This window comes from Capra hircus, chromosome 20 (assembly GCF_001704415.2).
Source record: "Capra hircus breed San Clemente chromosome 20, ASM170441v1, whole genome shotgun sequence".
NCBI classification, from domain to species: domain Eukaryota; kingdom Metazoa; phylum Chordata; class Mammalia; order Artiodactyla; family Bovidae; genus Capra; species Capra hircus.
This window is the reverse complement of record NC_030827.1, coordinates 58,725,087-58,740,428: the sequence shown is the minus strand read 5'-3', so window position 1 is coordinate 58,740,428 and position 15,342 is coordinate 58,725,087. Positions and strand designations below refer to the sequence as shown.

Here is a 15,342-nt window from a genome sequence, read left to right as displayed (position 1 = left end):
TATCCCAGAAGCCCTGCCGGGCCCTCCTCACACTCTCCCGTCAAGCGGTGCACAGTTTAATCTATTCTCTTACATCTGGTGTTCACTCCGATCCCTGGCTTAAGGTGGTGTCTGCCAGATGGCTCCGTTGTAAAGCAAGTCTTTCCCCATTTGTAATTACTGAGTACTTTGTGAGGATGTACTTTGAAATGCTATATATAACATGCTGTCCATCGTCCACTTTTGCTTCTCAGTGGGGGACTCCTGGTTTCCTAGTGACTGGATAGATCCTCCGTCACCTGCACTGTCCCCTCTGATGCTCAATTGCCCCTCACTTGGCCAGCATGCGCCTCCTCAAACTGGCTTCTCCACCCTGTCCTGTCCACATCGTCCTTGGGCTTTTCCTTGCTTTGGGGCTCATCTTGTGCTGGAATCAGCCATGTCTCCACAGACCCCCGGTTCCCTGCAGAGCAGAATGATGCTCAGAAATAGGGATCCGGGTTCCACCTGCTTATTGCCATTTGCTCCATCACTGTTCTCGGGTCCTCTCAGAAGATGAGGGGTGGGAGGGGTTGGGGGGGGGCCGTGAGTGAGTGTGCATGTGCATCTTTACACACCAGCCTGTGGAAAACTGTGTCCGCACGTGGATCCCCCAATTCCAGTCCAGTGCCCCCGGGCTGACTCAGGTGTTCTCCTTTTGCATATTTGTAACTCCGTTGTCCAAAATGAGGAACTCACGTCTCAGTACCCTTATTAGTCTGTTGGCTTAGTAGGTGAATACACTGGAGGTCCCCAGTCTTCATCCGGCAGGCTGCCCCCACTGGGCTTGGTCTCCCTACACCCTGGGCCCCCACCCATCTTACCCGTGAGACCTGATCCTGCTCGGCTGTGGGACTGAAGTGCTGGGGGAGGAGAAGGTTGATGGGCTCAGTCGGTGTCTCAGGAACTGCACGCTTCCTCTGGGCGTCTTCGGGGGCCCAGATTCTGTTTGTTCCTGTCTGAGGTCCTCCGGCCTGGCTCCTTGCTACCTGCCCCCGTCAGCACCCTCCCGGATTCTGTTGGTTCCTGCCTGAGGTCCTCCGGCCTGGCCCCTTGCTGCCTGCCCCCGTCAGCACCCTCTGGCTGGCAGTTTCCCTGAGCGACATCAGGTCTGCAACAGCCCTGTTGATTTGAGGAACCACTTTGCAGCCTGATTTATAGAAAATTCAGAAAGAGTAATTTTCAGAGTATTTTAGACACCCTTTTGCACTCAACTCTCAGCTCTTTAAAACTCTGGCTACTTTATAGCTGTTGCAGTTATTATTTCTTTTTTCTTAAAATAGTATATCCCCGAAGTAGGGGAAAAAAATAATAAGCACAGAATTGCTGATAAGCAGAAACAAGTGAAAAGAGACAGCAGTTTGTGTGTGTTTGCAACGTAACCTTTTCGCTTGCTCTTGGGGAATTATCCTAAAGCGGTACATCTATACCGAAAGACACAAAACTGGAACTCTCCACCCCGTCATAAAACTAGGAGAAAAAGTGAAGCAGGCATTTGTGGCTGGGAGCTCCCTTCGAGCTGCAGCAAAAAGCCAGAAGCCCTTTTGTGAGTCACAGGACAGCCAGCGGCTGCCTACAGATAACCCCATCACGGCCCCAGACCGAAGAGCTTTGCCGTGAGGTTCACAGTTTAACTCAACTAAGAGCGGCAAAGGCTGCCGATGGAGGTGTTCTGAACTCCTAGAATCATCTCTTCCCATCCTGTTGATGTGCAGAAAGGAACAGCACTCGCTGACTCTGTTCCTGTGTATCATGGGTCCCAGTCGGGCCAGCTTGTCTGGTATTCACCTCCTGTGTCTCTGAACGTTTTCTCGCACAGAACACGTACACCAATGCAGATAAGTTACTTGAGGCGGCCGAGCAGCTGGCCCAGACCGGAGAATGTGACCCGGAAGAGATCTATCAGGCTGCCCATCAGCTTGAGGACCGGATACAGGATTTCGTACGGCGCGTTGAGCAGCGGAAGATCCTCCTGGACATGTCCGTGTCCTTTCACACGCACGTGAAAGAGGTGAGCTTCCAGGGCAAAGATGGAGCCCCGCCCGGAAGGGCCTTGGGGCTCCTTGGGTGGAACGAGGGTGGTTGTAATGTCACCCATGGGTGGTGGTGGCGGGGATGCAGCTGGCCTTGCAGGCTTGCCTTTGTCACACGGGCACACACACGCCATCTCCCAGGGAGGCGCCTGCCAGGACCAGACCTGTGAGGGTAGGGGTGGCTGGGAAGCTGCGGGTCAGGAGGAGAGCAGGGAAAGCAGGAGCTGGAGGAGACCCTTGGAGAGAGGAGGGCACTTTCATTTTAGCAGAAGCGGATGACCTGCACTTTGGGGTCAGGGCTATGGGGCTTCCTTTCTGCCTGTGAGCCTGTCATATGGTTGAAGGCATGGCTGTGTTCAGATTTTATCAGACTGTGTGGCTGCCCTCAGATACTCGTAGGAGTGCATTTTATATAATGCTGAATTTATTAACAGTGCTGTCATCGGTAAGCTCTCTTGGTAAACTTGTCTTCAGATAGGAGATAATGTGTAATTTGGTAAATGGGAAGTAGGTTGGTATTATATCTTGCATGTATGTTATTCTTAGTGAAAACTGTAGTCCAATATAAAATTGGAAAAAAAAAAGAAAATCATAGAAAGTTACAATTGAAGAAACTATAATATTATGTAACCTTTGAGATAGAAGGATTTGTAATAAAAGCTGAAGTTTTTAGTAGGACTGCAAATTTAAAATGTCACCTTCACTGCATCTTATTTCTAAGGGGATAAATTCTCCATTTCACAGCTCTTTATAAACTAGAAATGGGGGCCCTTTTAGGTAATTTGAGGTTGAGTCCAGAAAGGCTGTAGTAACAGGCTAGGAAGAAAGATCTGGAAGGAGCCAAACTGTGGAAGACACTTGCTAACGGGTAGGCCTGGCTTGCCTTGTTTAAAGACTCAGGAACTTGTGAATTTGTTTAAAAGAAAAGAACTTCTCTGCATATCTGGGATCTTGGGCAGTCGGTCCTCAACCAGGCCATTTGTAGCTTGAATGTTTGACTCCAGGAAAACCACATTCACTTTCAACTCTGAAATGTTGTGAGCCCCGGAGATGTAGTATGTAATACTTGCTCAGTCGTGTCCGACTCTTTGCGACCCTCTGGACCATAGCCCACCAGGCTCCTCTGTCCATGGGATTCTCCAGGCAGGAATACTGGAGTGGGTTGCCATGCCCTCCTCCAGGGGAGAATAGTATAGGGGGCGTATGTGGTGAATGACTGGGACCCTGAGCAGCCCTTTCTTGGAAGGGGCTGGTGCGCTTTAGATCCTGGACTCTTTGTCAGCATAGAAAGCTGACAGGAGCAGCTTCTCTTTCTGGTTTAGTAATGCCACCCCTAAAAAAGACATCACAGTGTTTACAAGGCACTGTTTTTCTCCAAGGAGACACGTTAAGTAGACATTGATTCACAGTGGTTTCTGACTACGGGTGCACGTTCCCCAGTTCCTCACTTATCTGAGTCAAGCCGCTACAACTAACTAGTCTCTCTGCCTCTGCCAGCTCCCAGCCCCCCTGCAGCCCTGCCACCAGAAATACACATGTCATGACTTAGATCACCTTGCTTTTGTACCATCAGTGATTCTCTGTGTGTCTGGAGCACCAGCTTGAAACACCGCAGCATCCTCACGGTCTGGTCCATGCAGTGGGATGCACTGCTTTTCTTCTCTTCCACAGCAGTTAGCTATCCGTCCCACCGCCCCGCACTGTAGAGCTTTCTCTCTACGCACCTGTTACAGCTCTTGTTATGATAGCTGTGGGTTACTCTCTCTTTTCCATCAGTATTATTATAGGATGCTAGCTGCTCTTTCTCGGATGCATTTTTTCCACCCTGAGAGAGAGAAAGATGCTGTGCATGAAAAAACAGGTTGTGTCTTTGCTCTTTAAGCTGGGACAGGCAGAAAGCAGAGCCGGCTGGACCTTCTGGGGGAGGCGCAGTGGGTGGGGGCTGCTGTTCCTCACCCAGGCTGCAGGGGGCGCTGTGGCCCTGGATGGGCCCCTGGGCCACGCACAGACTGAGCTGAGGGGAGGGCAGGAGGCCCGGAGTCTGCAGGGCACACAGGAGCGGGTGATGGGATGCCTGTGTCCCAGGCCTCTGGTTAGGGATATTCTTAGCAGGATTCATGAAGATTTAACTCACATTTAGGACCAAAAAAAAAGGGCGCTTTCCACGAAGCACTATTTACGACTTTAATCACCTTTTCCACGTTTTGTTATGGTTCTCATGGAGTAGGCACTAAAGGAAGCTGTAAGGAAAGCCTTTTATAAAAGCCATTCTCCAGAGACTTTAAGTTTGGGTTCACTGGACTTTGTAACATCAGCAGCATTTTTAAGGAAAAATTTTACAGTGAAAGCATTCCAGTTGGCCAACTATAGAATCTGTTGTGTCGCTAGGCCTGGACATTTATTGAAAAGTGAAAATGCGTTTTGTTCTCTTGACTTAACACTGTAGGAACTTCTAGTATATATGAAGTTTGTCGACTGAGAGCTTAAACCTGTTTGAGAAGTGAAGTGGTTCCCCTAAGCAATTCAAGACGTTTCCATGTATTCATTCTTTCCTTTGTACATGAAAGACCATCACAGTAGCAGAGAAACTGGTGTGTTTACTATGATTTGGTTCCTTGTAAATGTGTGCCCCCAAAGTGACCTGGACCAGGGGAGGGTTGGGTGACAGCTGTGGGCAGGGGTGCCAGAGGCAACCAGAGGGGAGGCCTTTGGGGAAGCTGATCACCCACGGGCGTGGAGTGTGCTGTGATTCTTCCTCTCGACGTGCTCAGACTTCATTTTTAGCCCCCGTCATTTTGTCGGTAGATTGAGTATTATTTTTCCTGATCAGCCCGGGAACCTTGCTCTCTCTCTGGTCTCTGCTGCACGAGTGTCCTCTGGCCCACCAGGGTGCTTCGTAGGTTTCGCACAGGAAGGAATGGCTACTTCAGTCTTTGTCTGTTGAAAACGATTATTGAAAAATGACTTTGTTTAGAACAAATTTTATTACCTGCTTTAAAACAAAATTAAAAGTGAGAGAAAGGCCAGGAGGAGGAAATCATGCTAATTAAATGTGTATTTACATCAAGGCACTAAATATTTTAACATATCAGATGAATGAAAACTTGCTAGAGATTTAAGTTATCAGAATGAATTTTTCTCAGGCAGTTCATATGACTTACAATCACACAGAGCGAGATAGAAAAAGCGAGTTGCCATTTCTGTTTAGGCAAATACAGGAAGCTTTTAAGAAGTTAATGGTCAGAGGTTCTCCTGACATGGACGTTCACCTTCCTCACACCCAGATGTTTGGCTGTGCTTTTATTTCTCACTTGATCTGGAGCATAGCCCCCTCCATCTTGTGGTCAATCTCCGGCTCTCTGAGGAGCAAGTAATTCAGAGGTGGTCTCATTAGCCAGCTTGGAGAAGGTGCCAGCACACGGTGATACGTGCTCAGTGTTGGGTCAGGAATTTCTATGCGCGAAGGTCGGTGGTTCTAAGTCTTGTTGCGGACCGAGCGCTTAGGCTCAGCATGGAGACCTCAGCCTCCCCTCTTATACCCAGAGGACAGAACACAGGTGCTTAATCCCAGGAAGAAGGAAAAGAGGAAACACAGCCAACCCGTGAACAACATGCGTTTGAACTGCACAGGTCTGCACACGCGTGGATGTTCTTCAGCTGCACGATCTACAGATGCGGAACTGCAGGTGTGGAGGGACTCTGGATGCAGAGGGCTGGCTGGAGATCCTCCATGGATTTCTGACTGTGTCCCTGCCTCTGTGTTGTTCAAGGGTCAGCTGCATTTTCACATGGATAGCGAGTGTTTTATACCTTGATGTTGAATGCAGAGGTGGCTGAGAGAGGTACTCAGCTCTGATCTCACCCTTAAACCCAGATTGGGAAGCGTCCTGGGACCCCCTTTTTTTTTTTCCTCTGAAAGTATTCATGAAATTATTTAATCTTTCATGTCACTTGAAGACTGTTCATCTGTCCTTTTTTTTTTTTTTTTAAGATTTTGAAGTAGTAGTATTTAAAAGGATTGTTGATTTTAAGAGAGATTTTGTCTTCTACCTGTTAATCTCTTTCTTCCCTTAGTTTTTGTTGCATTTTATTCATCAGTTCTGATTATAACTCTCCCATTGGGGAACTGTGTTACCTGTCCTCCTTTCCTTTTGAATGCATTTTCCCCTATTGATTCATCCATCTACTCTTTTCACCCATTCATTCTACAGTGTCTCCCAGGCAAACTGTAACATCCAGGGGGGGATGTAAAAATGAACCCATTCATTCCAAAGTATCTCCCAGGCCAACTGTAACATCCGGGGGGGGATGTAAAAATGAAGGACCAGGGAAGAGCATCCTTTTGTGTGTGTCACATATTTCAGATGTCTGTCTGTTTCTCCTGCTAGAAGTTGAGTCACTTGAAGACCACAACCTCGTTTCCCTTGTCTTTGTAGCCTGCCTCCCAGACTTAGCAGATACTCGGTCACTTTGTGGAAGAAACGATGTCTATTTCTAGCTGATCATCCCCGGGACTTAATGATAGAGGGCCATGGTTCCATTTTCAAATATAGCAGAGGCGTAATTATTGTCATCCATTCATACTCTTCAACTTCATTCTCAAAATTAAGCCCCGAGCCAACCAATAATTACCTTTGAAATGTGTGGGTTATTTGAGGCAACCAGGTGGTGACCTTGAGTCCTCAGCCAGAGTTTATTTCTGGAACCCGGTTGGTGGCCTTGAGCTGTTTCTTTGTTGTTGTTGTTCACTTGGTTCCCAGGAGCCATGGTTTCCCAGGAAAGATGATTCCCGTTGGAGTCGGGCTGTGATTCTTGCTGGGTTAAGTCAAGAAGTCCTTTGTTGCTGCTTGTGCAAGCTTACACCCTGAACTGGGGCAAGTTTTTGTTTGGGGAAACGTCCGAGAAAGAGGAACCTTTCCTTTTATTCAGAAGTCAGAAATAAAGGCCTTCCCACCACCTGGAGATGTTTTGGTCATGGCATGGCAGCCTGGCTTCATTTCTGAGCCTAACAGTTGAGCAGGCAGGCCTCTTTCTTTACCCTGGGCCAGTGCCCAGCATCCCCTGGGAGCAGGGGGAGTGCCGTGGGGCCCCTGCCCCTGCTCCGTGCAGGATCATGAAGAGGCAGGAACTCAAGGCTCCTGTGTCCACGGTATGGAGCTTCCCAGCTGCTTCTCCCACCATCCTCACCACGTTTGAAAACCTCCCTTGTGACTCTTCCACCAGCCAGTGCTCAAAGGGCCTAGATTCCTTTTCTCTTCTTTCCCCATGGAGCTGGAGAAGCATCTGGTAGTTAAACTGATTCAGGAAAGGTTAAACCAATTACAGGCAGCTTGTGGCCCTCGCATGGACCACAGCTGCCCTCTGATGGGCCTTGTGACTGCAGGCAGTAGTGGTGCAGACCTGTTCAGGACACCTGCCCTTTGCACCTGCCCTTTGCAGTTCAGTTCAGTTGCTCAGTCGTGTCCAACTTTTTGCGACCCCATGGACCGCAGCCCGCCAGGCCTCCTTGTCCATCACCAACTCCCGGAGTTTTCTTAAACTCATGTCCATTGAGTCGGTGATGGCATCCAGCCATCTCATCCCCTTCTCCTCCCGCCTTCAATCTTTCCCAGCATCAGGGTCTTTTCAAATGAGTCAGTTCTTTGTATCAGGTGGCCAAAGTGTTGGAGTTTCAGCTTCATCATCAGTCCTTCCAACGAATATTCAGGACTGACTTCCTTTAGGATGGACTGGTTGGATCTTCTTGCAGTCCAAGGGACTCTCAAGTCTTCTCCAACACCACAGTTCAAAAGCATCAATTCTTCGGCACTCAGCTTTCGTTATAGTCCAACTTGCACATCTATACATGGCTACTGGAAAAACCATAGCTTTTGTTGGCAAAGCAATGTCTCTGCTTTTCAATATGCTGTCTAAGTTGGTTATAGCTTTTCTTCCAAGGTGCAAGTGTCTTTTAATTTCATAGGTGCAGTCACCATCTGCAGTGATTTTGGAGCCCCGAAAAATATATTCAGCCACTGTTTCCATTGTTTCCCCATCTATTTGCCATGAAGTGATGGGACCAGATGCCATGATCTTAGTTTTCTGAACTAAGTTTTCTGAACACCGCCCTTTCCAGAAAAGCCGCATTTCTGTTCACGGCAGGACTCCCCGCAGGGGAGGGATCATGGTCCTTCTCCAGGGGACCCCAGCCTCTCCAGCACTGATTTCTCCGAATTCCTTGTTTCCCATGCAAAGGTCTCTAAAATTTGGTTCCCATCTTTTCAAGACTTTTATTCTGACCTTCTCAGCTCTATTTTCTGTCATCTGTCTGTAGTCTCTCAGTTTGCTTTATTGTTTATTCTTAAATATGTGTGATACCTTGAGCCATAGTTTCTTTTTGTAACTTCCTGTTTTGAAATATTTAGGATCACAGAATGTTGGGAGAAAGGGAAACAGGAGGTCCCTGCACCTTCTCCCATCATCCCCAAGGGGCCACGTCTCGCATAACCACGTGCCTTGTCAGAGTGTGAACGTGACTTTGCCACACTTTCAGAGCTTACTCGAGTTTCCCCAAGTGTGCGTGCCCCGTGTGTGTATGTGTACATGCGAGCACACGTGTTTAGTTTCATGCGGTTTTTCCGTGTGTAGATTCGTGTAACCGTCACCCCTCTTCCACACACGGTCATACAGAATCACCCATCACCAGGGGACTCCCCTGTGCCCCCTCCTTACAACCACACCCCTCACCCCTGGCCTCCACTCGTCTGTCCTTCTCCATCTCAATAATTTTCTTTCAAAAATGTTACATAGGTGGAATCATACCACGTGTACCTTTTTGAGATTGGCTCTTTCTGCTCAGCACAGTTCCCCTCGGAACCCTTCCCTGTTGTCTCACGAGCCAGTACTTCGTCGCTGAGTAGTCTCTCGTTGTATGGACACATCACAGTTTCTGAACAATTTACCTTGTAAAGAACAATGAGGATATTTTGACTTTTCCAAGAAGAGAAGCTGTGGACCTTCCTGTGCATGAACTTAAGTTTTCATGTCTCTGGGATAATTGCCCAAGAGTGTAACCACTGGGTCCTTTGATTAAACACATACTGTTCTGAAGGAAAGTGCCAAACTTTTCCAGAGTGACTGTACCATTTTACACTCCCACTAGCAATTTACGAGTGGTCCGTAGCTTATTAACCTCTCAGACGTCCAGGATTGCTTTGATATATTTGTCAATGGAAAAGGTAAAGATCAAATGCAGAATATTTTAGGAAGTAAAGTTTAGCTTATGTGACCAAATCTTGGTAATTTTTATGTTAATGTTCAGTTCCTTAGATGAACTCTCTAAGTATGCTCTTAAATGTTTGATTTCTTTAGTTTATTTATCTGATACAGACAAAAATAAACAGGTGACACTCAAGCGAGGGGGACGCTTGGGGTCTAGAACCATCCTCTGCATCGTTAGACCTTGCAAGACTGAGCCTTAGATTTAAGTTTGGACATTTGGTTGCTCCCTATTGGTTTATCAGCTAAATCTTCACATAGGTTTTGGTATCTGATATTTCTTTTTTTTTTTTAAAATAGGTGGTCTTCCCCTGGGTGGGACTGTCCCCCAAAGTAGTTGTAGTTATTTCTGATTTCCTTCTGTAAAAATATAATCTTTATTAAAATAATGAAGAAAGTATATTAAGAGTGCCACATTCCCTGACTTAACTGGCCGAGTGACGCGGGGCAGACTGCTCCGTGGTGCCCCAGCTCTCTCTGCAGAACTGGGAATAGCAGCATCTCTGAGGGTTATGGGCCATACACACTCCAGGTCCTAGCTGCCAGTAAAGGTCCGTGTCTTTCCTTGTCCCTGACTTGTTGCTTGACAAATGACTTAAACAGTCATTCACAGGGTGCAGCCCGGATGGCTCCCTTACTCAGCTTTGAGCAACAGGAACTGCTTGGTCTGCCTCAGCTGCCCCTTGTCTGAGTTGGTGCCTCACTCACCCTTCAGGTCAGCCTCCAGAACCTTGCCGGGTGCTCACCTCCGGCGCCGCGTCCAGGGCAGTGCCCGGGGCAGAGGCGGTGGCTCCAGACACCTTTTGCTCCTGGCTCTGTCACGTTGGCGTTCTTTGTTTCTGTCACTCACTACTTCTGTTTCCAGCCAAAGCTGCAAAATAAGTGAATTTTTTTTTTCCACCAAACAAATAGGTGGAAAACCTTTGGGTTTTGGCCAGTTGGGAAAGAGGGATGTTATTATCTAAAAGGAAAATTCTTTTTTCAGTTTAGTGTAATTCATGTTAAAAGAGTATTTTTGTTAGAGAGCGGTTTAAAGCTGGTTTCTCTCTCAGGGCATAGTGGCTCAGATGGTGAAGCATCTGCCTGCAATGCGGGAGACCCAGGTTCAATCCCAGGGTCAGGAAGATCCACCGGAGAAGGAAATGGCAGCCCACTCCAGTACTCTTGCCTAGAGAATCCCAAGGCCAGAGGAGCCGGGTGGGCTTCAGTCCATGTGGTTGCAAAGATTCGGACACAACTTAGCAACTAAGCAGCAACAATAGAGTGGAACCAGTGAGCGTTTGACCAAGCATTTGACATTCAATTTGTACGCAAGACAGAACAGTGTGGGCTGAACGACTGTGAAAAAGAATTGATTGAGAGTGTCAGTTAACACACAGTCAAGAATGTCCTTATCCTCCCAAACTGATCTCCAACGAGACCTTGCCAGGAAGAAAGGGTTTGTACCTTTCTTTCATAACTCACACCCGGCATGTGAATAAGGAAGTCATTTCCAACCCAGGCCCATAATCAAATCAGCTTGTTGACGAAGGGGATGTGGGAGCTGGAGACCAGTCATCCAGGTGGACCCCGCACCCCACGGACAGATGGTTTTAATCCCTGGTGTCACATTTATAGGGGAGCAGACTGTGCGGTCACCATGTCTTTAACCTGACTCCACTAACCTAGTCAGAACTTTTATGTCTGTCTGGGACATCTGGAGAGATTACGGATCCAAACCCAGCCAGCCTAAAAACTTGCTTTGTTGTGTTGAGAGCGATTTATCTTGAAAATGGGCAGGTTGCCATAAAGCCAGGACAGGCTTGGTGCTGAAGCAGAAATCATCCTGGCTGTATTCAAAGCCCTGGCTGGTGAGGCTGGCAGTGGGGTGCTGGTTAGTGGATGACCTCAGCAGGGCTGGAGGATGTTTGCCCTGCAGACCTCTGCCCGCGCACGAAGCTTCCGAGTGGGTGGATTGGTGCGGAGGACAAGCTTATCAAAGTCTAGACCAGGGTCTGCCAGATACGTCAGGTAAGAAAATAGCTTCTGAGAAGATGCCAGCAAGCCTAAGTCCAAATCTCTCACGGAAATGTCATTCATGGGTTTTAATTTATGAGTCTGCTTTGACTCAGAATAGGCAGGCGACTTCCCCGGTGGTCCACTGCCCACCTTCCAGTGCGGGAGATGGGGGTTCGATCCCTGGTCGGGGAACGAAGAAGATCCCCTGGGGAAGGAAATGGCATCCCAACCCCTCTCATGTGCTTGCCTGGAAAATCCCATGGACAGAGGAGCCTGGTGGGCTCCAGTGCATGGGGGTTGCAGAGTCAGACATGACTGAGCAACTAACACTTTCAAGAATAACCAGGTGCTCCTGAAACCCTTCCTCCTCAGTCAGGTGACAGGCATGTGCCCCCAAAAGACCCAGTTGCTCATTTCAGACTGAGGAACATGCTGCTGGTAGCTGGAACAGTTCCGCTTTGATCCAGGCTTCCTCTGCCAGAAACAGAGTCGTGTTTTCTGTGTGTGGCACACACCCTCAGCAATTCTGCCTGTAAATTGCCATTGAAACCACTCACTTCTGCTGCCAGCCCTTACGGTTCCCACACTGGCCCTGCAACCCTGCATTCCCACTGGAACCTGAATGATGGTCACAGACAAGCGCAGGGCTGTGGGCTCCAGTGGAGGCGGCTTCTGTTCATGAGGTGCTTGGGGGGTTGAGTGCTGCCACACTTTTGTGGCCTTTTCTCTCGATTCCCAAACTGGCTTTGCCTGTTAGGGGAGGCATACGTGGTGAAACGCTCCCATTTCATAGAGGAGGAAACTGAAGGCAGAGAAGGCCAAGGACGTGCCCAAGGTCACATAGGGGATAAGGACCCTCCTCTGATCCTCCACATGGCCCAGGCTTGTAGTCTTCACCTGGGTGAGGCTGCAGGTGGAGCACCCCCCAAGTCTCAGGGCTTGCATCTGACCTCCTCACCGACCGGGTTAGAGACTCAGTCCTTGCCTGGGCTCCCCACCCCAGTGAGCGCTTTTAGGAGCCTCACTAATGAAGAAGGGGCTTTTTCAGGGGACTTTCTCCCAGCAGAACCTTCATCCCTTCTTTAGGCTTCACCCAGCACAGCGCAGAGTGTGGAGAAGGGGCTGGAATAGGGGGCACACGAGGGTCCGACCCAGCTGGATGCTGGACCCAGGACCAGACTGTCCTGCATCTTAGCACTGGGTTTTCTCCCAAAAACCCCACCTGTCTTCCTGAACCTGGACTGTGATCCATGTCTGTACACACCTGCAGCCCCGTTCTGGCCCGGGTTGACGTTCTCTGCATGGATAACTCAGAGATGGCCTCTAGGGGGCAGCGTTGCCTCACTCGGGCTGCCTAGCCATCCCCTGGCTACAGGCGAGGTCCTCTTAGAAGCAGACTCGACTGCTGAGAACTTGGGTAGACTACAGCTCCTCTCTCACTGTGGGGCAGAGGTTTATCTTTTTATTGTAAATTAGCAGCGTGTACAGAAATGCAGTCCCCCCCCCCCCTTAGGGAATCTGTGGTAGAAAGTTTCAAGGTATCCTAGAGACTCTTTCTCATTTCTTTATTCAGAGGTTATTTTAGGCATCATAGGTACCACTTTGAAACCTTAAAAATAGACTTTGCCTGAATCATGTTGTATTATGATACATCTCAGTTCATCATCAACTGGCATCAGAAATTGCCTCTCTCTGAGACTTTGTCCTCCAAAATGAATTTCCTGTAGGACCAGAGAGATGAATTCTCAGAGTAAAGGATCTTTGGGCATTTAATTGTGGATTTATGTGTAACCTGTTCTTCTGCCTCGGTTATTCTTCCCTTTTCAACTGTGTGAACCCAGGATGGGCCCCAGTGGTCTCCTCCACACCTGGGCCCTTCACTGGCCCCGCAGCCAGCTGCGCGGTGTGCACCCTCCACCCTGGATGCGTTGTCGAGAGGTCCAGGGTGTCGAGGGAATAAACTAGTTCTTCCCGATGGCCCTCAATCTTTCCCAGCGTCAGGGTCTTTTCCAGTGGGTCAGCTCTTCACATCGGGTGGCTAAAGTATTGGAGTTTTGGGGGGGGGAGGGTAAAAGGATTTAAATGTGGTGCAGTGTTAAATTGACCAGAATAAGTGGCCTATTTTGAACAACGGGTTGGAACTGGAGCATGTTTTGAAAAATATCCATAGAAAGAACACTTTCAAAAACTGATTCTTATTCTTGTAAGAATAAAACTATAATAGTGGCTAACATTGACGTATTTTGAAGAAATATATATCATCTTGTTGAATCTTCTCGGTAATTCCCTGAGGTAGGCATTGCTCATTTTATGGATGAGAACTGCAAGACATAGCTCCAGGTTAGGTTGCCCAAGTCACACCCTGGGAGATGTTAAGTCAGGATTGGAACTCAAGACAATCTGGCTTCAGAACCCACACTCGTAATTGTTATTCAGTATTATGAGAAAAGTGTTTTTATAAATTATTTGTGGCTGTAACACTTTTCTGTTGAGATATAACTGACACATACTAGTTTCAGGTATACAACATAATGATTTAATACTTGGATATATTGTGAAGTCATCACCTTCCCATAAAAGGTTTTTCATGGGAAATATTAAAGCAAGTTAAGAGATTTCTTCTGGTCATAGTGCTTTCATCCTTCCTATTATTTATAACTACAGCAACCATGAAATTAAAAGACGCTTACTCCTTGGAAGGAAAGTTATGACCAACCTAGATAGCATATTCAAAAGCAGAGACATTACTTTGCCAACAAAGGTCCGTCTAGTCAAGGCTATGGTTTTTCCTGTGGTCATGTATGGATGTGAGACTTGGGACTGTGAAGAAGGCTGAGTGCCAAAGAATTGATGCTTTTGAACTGTGATGTTGGAGAAGACTCTTGAGAGTCCCTTGGACTGCAAGGAGATCCAGCCAGTCCATTCTGAAGGAGATCAGCCCTGGGATTTCTTTGGAAGGAATGATGCTAAAGCTGAAACTCCAGTACTTTGGCCACCTCATGCGAAGAGTTGACTCATTGGAAAAGACTGATGCTAGGAGGGATTGAGGGCAGGAAGAGAAGGGGACGACCGAGGATGAGATGGCTGGATGGCATCACTGACTCGATGGACGTGAGTCTGAGTGAACTCCAGGAGTTGGTGATGGACAGGGAGGCCTGGCATGCTGCGATTCATGGGGTCGCAAAGAGTCGGACACGACTGAGCAACTGAACTGAACTGAACTGAACTGAACTGAACTGAACTGAACAGCAACCATGTTCATGAGAATTTAGAGGGGAAAAAAACCAGAGTATGTTATTCTTTATAGATGGTGCGTAAAATCAGTCCATATTCGGTCGACAAATGGCTTTTTTCATGTTGAGATTCAGCATCAGTGTGAAGTGTCACCCGGCCTGGGGGCCTCCTTTCTGATACTCAACTGGCTTTGCTCCTGAGTTGGCACTGCTGATAGGTTTGCCCATGTGTGCAGGTTGCTATATCACCTAGGGGCCTCTCTTTAATCTGTAAGATCATAGAGTTGGACCAGCCTCTCTCTGAAATGCCTTTAATTAAAATCCTTGGATTGTATGAAATTTAGTATCTTACAAAAATTAGTAAATAATAAGACACAAGTTGACATTTTAACATTTTTAGTAAAATAAACTCTGTAGGGCCCCAAGTACTTGACTAAAAGTAAGTCCTTTGCCAGCACTTCCCTTATTTTTAAATTTAATTAGCCTATTTAAAGAGCCAACTGCCAGTGCTCTGTTTTGAACTAAATGCATGTTTAGCAACAAAAGAACTCTTACAAGGTTAGCTTGGACTTGCCTTCACTAGGCATTAGAGAATGGCTAATTAAAGCTGTAATGAGAAACCACTCATTTCGAATGTCTCCAATTAAAAAGACCAACCACATCAGGAATCGGTGAGTGTGTGGCAGGATTGGAGCACTCGCATACTGCAGCAGGTAGATGTGAAATGAGCCACTTTGGAAAACAGTTTGGCCCACACCTACCATGTGATCCAGCCATTCTACACCTGGACATGTACCTCCAAG

At 47.6% G+C, this 15,342-nt stretch overlaps 1 protein-coding gene across 3 annotated transcripts in view; it reads left to right on the top strand.

Moving 5' to 3' along the window:
* Nucleotides 1-15,342, top strand: part of TRIO (trio Rho guanine nucleotide exchange factor) — a 355,929-nt gene that overhangs the window by 187,615 nt on the left and 152,972 nt on the right. For all 3 annotated transcript variants that reach the window (XR_001919786.1, XM_018065520.1, XM_018065521.1), the window contains exon 11: nt 1,838-2,029. Coding sequence is in view for 2 of the 3 variants with exons in the window: in XM_018065520.1 (XP_017921009.1) it covers nt 1,838-2,029 (192 nt within the window). In the remaining variant the exon portion in view is untranslated. The remainder of the gene's footprint in view (nt 1-1,837; nt 2,030-15,342) is intronic.